At 40.7% G+C, this 10,143-nt stretch overlaps 1 protein-coding gene across 1 annotated transcript; it reads right to left on the reverse strand.

Annotated features, from left to right (window-relative positions):
- Positions 1–1,158: 1,158 nt before the first annotated feature.
- Positions 1,159–7,286, reverse strand: nts (neurotensin). Its single transcript, XM_020078844.2, has 4 exons — positions 6,941–7,286; positions 5,753–5,814; positions 2,590–2,790; positions 1,159–1,655 (listed from the first exon to the last, which is right to left on the reverse strand). Exons 1-4 carry the CDS (start codon positions 6,999–7,001, stop codon positions 1,512–1,514), a joined length of 468 nt encoding a protein of 155 aa, XP_019934403.2. The 5' UTR covers positions 7,002–7,286; the 3' UTR covers positions 1,159–1,511.
- Positions 7,287–10,143: the final 2,857 nt, after the last annotated feature.

A 10,143-nucleotide genomic window follows, 5' to 3' on the forward strand; every position in this document is an offset into this window, starting at 1 on the left:
CGCGGTCAAAGTCTGTTTTATCTGCTGAGGTTGAAATGCCTCATGTGCCCTTTTGAAGAATGTTCAACACTCAACTCATACTAATAAGACTGATATTGAGGGTGCCATGTGCTGAATGTTAACACAGAGAAATCAGTGTTGCATCAACTTCCAGACACATCTCTAGTGTTGAAAATCGCTGTCACACTGACAGCAACTGCAGGTCTTTTTTTTTTCTGCTTCAAGATTTACTTGAAAGATTTTTGACATCACAGGATTGTTGTACAACATCTATAATTCTTTGATGAATGGGGTTATATGATATTTTATATTTCTTACTTACTTGTTAGTGGGATGAGCTCGGTGTTGCTTTTTGTCTTTTCAGGGGCTTTATTGACTCTGGAATATCCCCCAGCTTTATCCTTTCACAGGTTTTCATTACAGGGCTCCAAGGAGAGGAAAGCAAACTTTTGAAGCTTTGGTATACGCCAAGTAGATTATATTTTCATTGCTGTTCATCTGTCTGTCATACTGTGAGCAGGATTACACAAAACTACTCAACCGATTTTATTAAAACTTGGTGGCATGAGAGGCAGTGAATGGGCCAGGAAGGAACCTGTTACCATTTGGGGATGATACAATTCAAGGGGCAGGCCCAGGATTTGTTTTCACTTTCTTTAACATTGTGAGATAGGACGCTCTATGAGTCCCCTTCTAGTTTGTGAGTGTAACCTCCTCTGAGGGGTGAAAAGGACCTAGTGCTCTCAAACTGGAAATATAATATGGCCAAGATCTGATGGTGATTTGTGCACAAGGGTCATAAACAACAAGCTCAGGTCATTTGTCCAAATTTCCCAAAGCAAACCCTACAAGCACTTCCAAACAAAGTTTTTGAACCATGCTGAGAAAATTTGGGAAAAATGTACTATTTTATTTATTTACAAATTAGCAATTCTATTTTCAACATAAGCATGATGGACTGCAGTAAGCCCCTACATTTCAAGAGCTAAGGTAAATGTGTGAGCTATATTTAATCCTTTTTGAAATCATATTTTCAGTTCACTTTAAATCCAAACAGAAAAAAACTCCAGTTTGTATAATGTGTATGCCTCATGTGTGTAAAACCTGCCCATTCAACATCAAGGACCTGACCCTGTGGCCAGCAATAAGTGCACAAAAGAAAAGATAAGTCAAATTCATTGTATCACCTTTAATCATATCCTGCATTAAATAGACATTGTGTGCAGCGAAGAAATATAGAGTAAATAAATATAGTTTCTCAAAGAAACACATTTTGTTTGATGCTCAGGATTTTATTTTCAGGACCTATATTTGAAAGGAGCAGAATACAGGCAGGCCTCAATGCTGGACAGACAATCGAAGGGTCTGACTGAATGAAAAATAACGTGGGAAAAGAAAAGAAATGTAGCAGCCACAAGAAAGGAGATAAAAGAAACACAATCACATCTCCACAGACAGTACAGTATATAGTCTGGTCCCTTTACACATCACCTCGGCCTCTGGGATGGCTGTCAGTAAACTGTACTCCGTTTTAAGATGTATGGCCTCCGGGACTTGGTGGTGTGCGCCGCTTGCCTCTTTAGGATGTAGGGTGATTTTCGCTTCAGTGGAGTGTCACTGTTCTCCTCTAAATATTCTAGAGAGTCGTGAAGTAGCTGTTAGGGGCAGAGAGAGATGGCGCGGCGGTTGAGTGTCACACAATGAGGAGGAAATGGCAGACAAACACATGTTTTGTCACTGAGTGGCAGGGTAATGGGAGGCCACGTCGCTGTGGCTGTGATTACACGAGCTCTGTGCTCCCATGCATGGCAAAACAGGTGCTGATCTGCAGTCACTGTGTTAGGATCAAAAGAGCAATGAGAAAAAGAGAGAAAAGCTGTTGTAGAAAGAGCGGAGAGTGAAAGGAAAATGATGGAGAGGAGAGGGGACGAGGCACGGAGGAGGGGTGAGAAAGAGGAGATTTAATGAGGTGTGTTTACAGCTAAGGAAGATGGATGGGCCCTGTTTGTGTGTGTGTGTGTGTGTGGGAGTAAGCAGACACAGAATGTATAAGTGTGTACTTAAAGACTTGAATTTGTTTTTATTTCATTTTATTTTATTGCTTTGGTGCAAAACTCAATCTCGGCAAGGGACTGCTGACAGTTATCATTCATTTTTAAAAGCCATGTGTGCAACAGGAGAATATGTGACTGTTTTATAACAAAGTATACGTTCATTTGTCAAGTAAAGAAAACATATTTAGTCATTAAATATTGATTCTAGTTGGAAAAACACTGAATTGTTCATGTTGATAATGATGAATTAACCTCATTTCAAAGATGACTGAGAATGTTCTCAACTTTCAGAGCAGCATCCAACATAAGAAAGATTTAATTTGTGATGCTACAATTTACTGATGACAAGTTTCATTTGCTTTATTTGTTTTCATTGAAAAAAATCATGGGGAAACTCATTTCCATTGTGGTCTTCTAGTATGTTATATGGCAGCAAGTTTGAAAAAAAACGTTTAACTCACAGTATGTGTGTGTGTGTGTGTGTGTTTGTGTGTGTGTGTGTGTGTGTGTGTGTGTGTATATGTGTGTGTCTCACCCTCTCCTCTCGGCTCTGCAGAGCTCTGCAGATGTGCTTCAGGCTGTACAACTCCTCAAGCAACTGGAGGCTCTCTTCCCTCCGCTCGCCCTCCTCCTGCTCCTCACCGCTCCACGTCTCCTGCCTCAGGCTGCTCACCATCCTGCACAGGTTGGCCAGTGACACTCGCCAGTAGGGGGCACTCTGCTTGTTCTGTTTCATCTGCAAAGAAAGAGGATGGGGGGGTGTTGGTTTGAAGAGGTGTCCAAAATGTTTTCCAAACTCCTTGTTGGAAAGAGGGGATTTAATTGAAGTCTTAACTGAGATGAGGTGAAAATTGGTTTGAGACCCAGAGGGAGAGGGAGCACAGAGGATTTAAACACAGCTGGTGAACGTGACTGTGATGTTTGGAGCATGTAAAGGTGATTTCGAAATGTTTTTGTGATTACTTTTTCTCTTTTCTTATTTCAAATATTTATGAAAATGCGACGATTGCCAAAATGCCATCATTCTCATATTTAGTTGTGACAGTGACGGAATAATACAACTAAATAATTATTTAAAAAACAGTGATTTCGTAGTTAGGTGGAATTTCTGCACAATCTGTATATGTGGGCGATAGTTTCTATTTTAAATGGCCGGTGATGTTTCTGTCATAATGTAGCCATAACCTGTGTTATGTTTTTCCATTTATATTTCATTTAAAAAATACTGGTATCAATAAGCTGCTTATCCACGCGAATGCTGTTTGTATGTCCGCTTTCCTGGTGCAACACGACACTGTGTTTGTCGTGTTGCACCAGGAAAGCTTGGGGACAACTGTTAATAAAGGCGCTGATGATGCTGCGTTACGATGAAAGCACGGATGCAGGCTGCCACGTGTTAGGGCAGCACTTGAGATCTATGTGTGCTATTTGTTCCCCATTGTGATGCACTAGAGACCCAGGGTGATACTTATGACACGTCTAACCTCATCTAGCTGCAGCCGGCTGTGTTATAATCCAGTTTGAGCGCTTTGAGATGGAGATGGTCCCCGGCGGGGCCAACGCGTGCGTGAGCCAGCGATCTCACACACATCGCCACAAAGACCTCTGGGTGTCACTGAGGATGATGGAAGCGTTCAGACGCTGAGGAGAAATTGTTGTCTTCGAAGTTATTGTGAAAGGCCACGAGCCCTCCAAGACTCGGCCTGCATGCATCATTTATGAGCAGCCGAGGAAAACTGCCTCCTCCGATGAAGACAGTTGCCACGTAGAATATGGGACCCTTTTGTTTCCCATGAAACATGGAATAGACATCAAACGAGCAATACACCGGGGACCAAACATAAGCAGCCACTGACATTTGGAAATCATTCATGCATTGACGTTTTCAGAGAGCAAGTGGGGTTTTAATTGTGAAGAAAGGTCACATGAAGGATTGTTTCGTCAAGTAGCTTCTTCGTAATATTGTCTCTTATTGTTGGTCAATAAAGAGCTTCGGTGAGTGGGATGAAGACTTAATGCAGGGGTTCAGTTTTCTCACAGTTGTCGGCAGGCCCAATATTGTTTGCCTCAGTAACAGCTGAACTTTCTGTCATTGATAAACTGCCAGAGCTAAATCAAACTTCAGATTCATACTGAATTATATGTTTTGCATTGTTCCTTTAACAATTTGAAAAGCTATCTTAATGTCTTTGCAATAAGAAACTTGGAATGACTGATAAGCTCAGACTACACTTATACAAAACAAAGCAAACGCTGATAGAGAGCACGAAGATCAGCACAGCCCAGAGTGACAGATGAGACCTGGTTGTAGAATAATGTAATCATCCTCAATGGAGAAATATGAACTAAGAGGGAAATCTACCGCCTGCATCTGATCTGATGAGTAGAAAACTGGTCTAGCAGGTTAATGACTTTAGTTGTCACTGACAAAAAGAATCACACTCAGTAAATTGTTGAGATATAAGTATCTTCTATAATGCTGCACTTGACAGGCACTGAAGCACTCTATCAGCCATCCAGGAAGTTATTATTACAATCATTGCTCCTGAGCAGCCTTGGAGTATCAGCAGCAATGAATCACATAGCTGATTTGTCACCGTCAAGTCTCCGTACGAGCACCACAGTTATTCATCAGAGACAGAGGGAGTGAGCTGTGTCGTCAGGTCCATCTGAATCATATTAGGCTCGACAAGCCATCTTCTCACGTCTCCAGTCCAGCTCTCACCTTTGTTCCCTCAGCTTCGTCCGACCTTTGAGCACAAAGCACCAGATAGACGTGATAAAGATCTTGAAGTTACAGCTGAATAACTTCTCTCAGCCATCGCGGCTCTCATTTTCCCTCTCATCTCAGAGGACGTGACTGCAGCAACTGGAGTGTGTTGATACAATCTACTTTTCTCGATCTTACTGAATAAAAGTGGGACTTCTTTCAATTTCAAGTCAAACACAATGTCAATCCATAATTAAATAATAGAAATAAGAGGCCCTGAATGACACACGTGCATCAGTGAGTTTATGTTTTAATTGACGTCTGTGTGATTGTCTGCAGGACTGCTCAAAAATGAATTATACGTAGTGGAAGGTGTGTGCACCAAGGAAGAACCACTAACTTTTACATTGCAAAAACATTACGTTCTGGACAATTTTTTTGATTCATAATGAATAATGTCAGGAATATGAAGAGTACCAATACCTGAACAGGTGAAATGAATGATCTACATGTATCTTATCTCAACACATTTAAATGCAATATGGTCATAAAGTGACCAATCAGCCTATGCGGAGGTTTACGGCCTCTTGTAGCCCTTCTATCCCAGTGGTTCTCAAATGGGGCCTTGTACACTTGTACACTGAGATCCAGGGGATTCTTGATTTTTCTATGAAATTATCATCAGAAATGGGTGTTCTGTGTCAACATGGTGAAATGATTTTTACATATCTAATATCTTTCTAATAGCTCGCGCATCGTTATTTCACATGAATGCGTATAAGTGTAAAAAACAATAGACTTTGTCAAAGTGTTCCATTGGACATATTTGAGGAGGTCCCCTGTATATTTTTCTACAGGGGGTCCATGTGACTGTGCGTGTGGAGTCAGGTGGAGGGGTGACCAGTGTCACTAACTGACCCGGGTGTGTGGAAGCTGTTTGGACAACCTGTCTCTGATGTAACCGGCTCAGAAAGAGAAGAGCTCAAACCTTGGAAGTGAACAGACTGCTGAGCAGCTCCTCCTCCAGTGCTCGCTGCTCCTGGTCCACATCTGTGAGTAAGAGGTAAACAGAAATATAACCTTCAGCCAAATCTAATCAGGAGTTCAGTCTATCCTGCCTGCTTCTGCTTGCCACAAGAGAAATGTCAAATAGATGTGGAAATACAGAATGATCATTATCAATTTGTCTGAGTTGAAATTGAGATGTAAACTCCTCTCAACATGTGGAGACTGACTCAGTCTACAGTTTTATTTATGAAAGGCAACGTTAAGCATTCAACAGGTGACATACTATTGATTTACGCAACTCTTTGTTCTGAGGGTGAAGCAGAACATAATTAACCCAATGATTTTTTTTATCCAAAATCCATTTGTATTCTTTTGGTAATATTTTCTCTGCATGAACAAGGCTTCAAATTAATTTTCCCCATCTCACACGCCGACTGCTCCATGGCTCATTAGACCCAAGTGGCTTTGCACTCTACTTCCCTGTGGATTTAGATTGTTAAGAAGTTTAGTGCAGCCTGCATTTAACTGTAAAATACATGTTTTTTTTTTCCTTTCACTGGGTATCAATGATATTATAATAAAAAATATGGTTTGAATATGGTTTGTTTCTCTCTGGCTTATTAAGAGACTCGTCCAAATTTATTTTCAAACTGTTTAAATGGATTTAACAGCATTAAAATGAGAAATTATTACACAGGATCATTGAGAGAAAGGAGCTTAGAGGAGCTTAGAAAGGGGGAGGGCTGGTTGAATCAAACTTGGGTAGAAAATAAGAAGAATAAATGTCTTAAATTGAGGATATACTGTATGTGTTTTTATTCAAGGTAATTCAGTGTGGGGTTGTAATGTTATTCGTCTCCTTTCACAGGAAATCACACATTAATGAAAGCAGTAATCATCTTTTAGATCTTGGCGGCAAGGGCATTCATTTGGAAAAATTGTTTTTGAAAACCACAACGGTGAAGACAATCTTAGAACTGTTCGTTTGTATTTTAACAACAAACATATTTCCATCTTTAAAATATCAAATTCCAAAAAGATACACCTGTTGCACCCAGAGAGTTCAATACTGTGAATAGCACTGGTGCTATTATATCTCATTTTGAATGAAGTAAATCCTAAAATGATGCAAACATGTAAACTCTGTTGAAAGAGCGGCGCTGCTTACCTGTACAAAGTCCCCCACATGTGAAAAAGAGAAGGAGCATACACGCCAGCTGTGCCTGCATCTTGATGAAAGTAAGAACAAAAGAAAAAAAAAAAAAGAATCCCACTCTGAAGAATTCACTTGGGGAGAATCTAGTCCATAAGTTTAAGGGTCAAACCCAGACAGCTAAGAGGGACTGGAGGTGGAGTGTGTAGTGACCCTGCTGCTGCTGCTGCCTCTTCTTCCTCCTCTTCTTCGTCTTCTTCTCTCCCAGCTCCAAACAGCGCTGCCCCTTCCTCGCAGTTTTCTGGTTGGACGTGAAGTGCAGTTGGCTCCATTCCCTCAGTTTATAAGAGGCAACGTGATGTCAGAGGATCCCTCACCACCGCAGCTCCTCTTCTCCACCCCCACCATCCCATCCATTAACTCAGCCCCCTCCACCCATCCAACCATTCCACCTGTCACTGTCATTGTTTTATCAGACGTCACTTGAGCATCACAAGGCGAAAGGTTTTTGCGTCAGGGTTTTGGAGATGTGGTGTGATTGCACCTCGTAAATGCACACAGTCTGAGGTTTGTTCCTCCTCTCGTCTCCCTGGGAGGGGATGCAGGGGTGATGTGGGAGGATGCACGACAAACATTCACTCTGTATTTGCAAATCAACAAGTGATTGTCAAGACTTACCAAATGCCTGAAAACGACACGCATCAGCAGTCAGTTACTGTCAAGAAATATTTCTATAAAAAAATCAAATATTTCCACTTACTGTTTGTTGCTCTGCAATGTTTTAAAATCTATAATTATTGTGATTATTATCTCACTACTTATACAGTTTATTGTCTCCATTAGGGAATCTCTAAGGTCCATGTTTTAGCTGTTGAACATTATGATCAAATTTCTATTTTCTTGTCCATGTCTGATAAAAAGCAGATGTTCAAGGTTCATCCATTCATTCAATCCTTGGAATTTAAAACTACTAAATTCTGTATGAGCATAACTGAAATCAACAGAACTGCTCTGCCCACCTCTGCTTTGTCTCAGCTCCAGCAGAAACAAAGGAGCAAATGTGTAACAAAAGAAAATAAATCATTCAGCTTTCATTAACATGCTTCAATAATCAAGGCTACTAACAGTGGAAAAACAAAGAATGTGCCAGTCTCTTTAAATATATGTTGTATTCATAAAGTTACAGTATTCGTATGCTCTAGATATGATGAAACAAGTTAATAAAAATCACATGAAAGTATATTTCAGGATTATCATGTACACTCAGAGTGTTTTCCCCCTCTTCAGTACAAGCACTGTACTATTCATAAAGACTGATCTGCTCTTGGCTGGTTGGGTTAGCCAGGGTAGGGTGGGGTGGAGTTGGGAAGGGCAAAGATAGGGTAGGGTAAGGTTAGATAGGGTAGGGTATGAGGGAAGGTAGGGTAGGTTAAGGCAGGATGGGGTAGGGTGGGGTATGAGGGAAGGTAGGGTAGGGTGTAGAGTAGGGTACGGTGTTGAGTAGAGTAAGGTAGGTTAGTTCCTTGCTTAATTTAGGCCTATTGCCAGCAGTAAAGCTGTTAATATCCAAATTCACAACATGTATGCAATTCAGTTTAATTGATTTATAGACCAACTAGCACTGGTTAGCTCAGCTAGCTTACTGTTGGTTCATATCTTGAAGGAATTTCCCCCTTGGGGGATCAATATGATCAATATGATTTAGTCTGATTGGACAGTTAGTGGGCAACGAGCTTATGGTCTGGTCAGCTCAGGTGTTAATACAGGGTTCAGTGTTGTGTGCTCATGTAGGAAATGTGTGTATCCATCTCTTCCACTTTGTGAAACCTCCGTGTTGAAAATATGCCGGTACATTTTTTTATTGCAGAGCGTGGAGATCATTTTCGAACTTAATTTAACCGGCTCAAAATATCATTGACCCTTATTTTACATAGTCCTATCAGTCTCAGAAGCTCTAGGTGTGAAGCAGTAGGTAAACGTGTCTGTAAAACATGTTGGAGCTGTGCTGAGTATTGCAGCCCCGGGGGCGGCAAACCCTCAGTGGGCCTGCATGACATGTGAACATAGATCATAGACTGTATGAAATCCAGATCCAGCCGCTGTGTTTCTGGTTTTACAGCACCATGGTGGGCAATTGACAGGTGTGTTCTCAGTGTTAATGTGCTCTGAAAGACATCACAGGACGGAAAAGGAGTGAAAGGAGAGAAAATGAGTGTCCACCTGGGTGTCATGTTTACATCACCGGAGCTGGAGCCATCTTACTATATAAATGTGCATGTACATGTACATGCACATGCACATAACATGATTGCGTGGCTGGACCAGCTACCAACACAACGAACAGAGAAGCTCACACAACAAACATTTAGATCAACCATAACACCACTATATTTCCAGATGTTGACAGCTATATTAATGTTAAACATTGGGTGTATATATACAGTATAACTTTAATATAAAGTAAATTCCCAGTTAGAACAACATGTGTGCTCTGCAAACAGAATTTGAAGCCAGTCTGGCGATAAAGCAGGTTCCTCTGGATGTCTGAATTGAATCTTTGTCATTTGAATCTTAAGGGGATCACAATACTTGTCTTTAACATGACTGCAGCTGAGAGCATTTTAGCATCAGTTGCCTGACTTTTTTCTTTTCATTGCACAATTTGATTTATTTGTAGAGGAACCCCATTGAGACCAGTATGCAGACTGGCACAATGTCTCTACAATAAGTAATAACTAATATATGTTGTAATACATAAAGCAGTTTTACTGTTCTTCATTATGCTCATCTGAATCACTTTCGTTAACATTGAGACATGGAGCGTTTTCAACATTTTCCTTGATTTCTCAAAGAATAACTCATGGATCTTGATGAAAACACTCAGACATGTTAAGCGGACTGATATTTACTATAAAGAGTTTAATATTTTGGTGCAGATCCAAATAAAGATTGATCTAGTCATGTTTTAATTATCACATCTCCAAAATGTACTAATACCTAAAAGCATTTCTGCACTCTGCACTGTTCCACATTTTATCCAGATGACCTGCGTGGCCTTTTTTAGTTTAAGTCTCAGTGTTTTCTCTTTCACTGAATTTCCAAAAGTATTATCCTCTGTCTCTGAAGTTTCACAAGTTGTACTTGGAGTAGGAAGGGGGCAGAGTTTCACTAAAAAAACCTCTCAGTAGCTGGAGTGTGGTGAAGCACCTCCCTCCCCT

Source organism: Paralichthys olivaceus, chromosome 7 (assembly GCF_024713975.1).
Source record: "Paralichthys olivaceus isolate ysfri-2021 chromosome 7, ASM2471397v2, whole genome shotgun sequence".
In the NCBI taxonomy this organism is placed as follows: Eukaryota; Metazoa; Chordata; class Actinopteri; order Pleuronectiformes; family Paralichthyidae; genus Paralichthys; species Paralichthys olivaceus.

What these genes read in the sequence shown, in the direction of transcription:
- nts (XM_020078844.2), bottom strand. Translation starts at nt 7,001, where the DNA reads ATGCAGGCACAGCTGGCGTGTATGCTCCTTCTCTTTTTCACATGTGGG. An exon ending in ATGTGGGGGACTTTGTACAG is followed by an intron (nt 5,815 to 6,940) that starts GTAAGCAGCGCC and finishes TCTTACTCACAG; the next exon opens with ATGTGGACCAGGAGCAGCGA. An exon ending in TGCAGAGCCGAGAGGAGAGG is followed by an intron (nt 1,656 to 2,589) that starts GTGAGACACACA and finishes TGCCCCTAACAG; the next exon opens with CTACTTCACGACTCTCTAGA.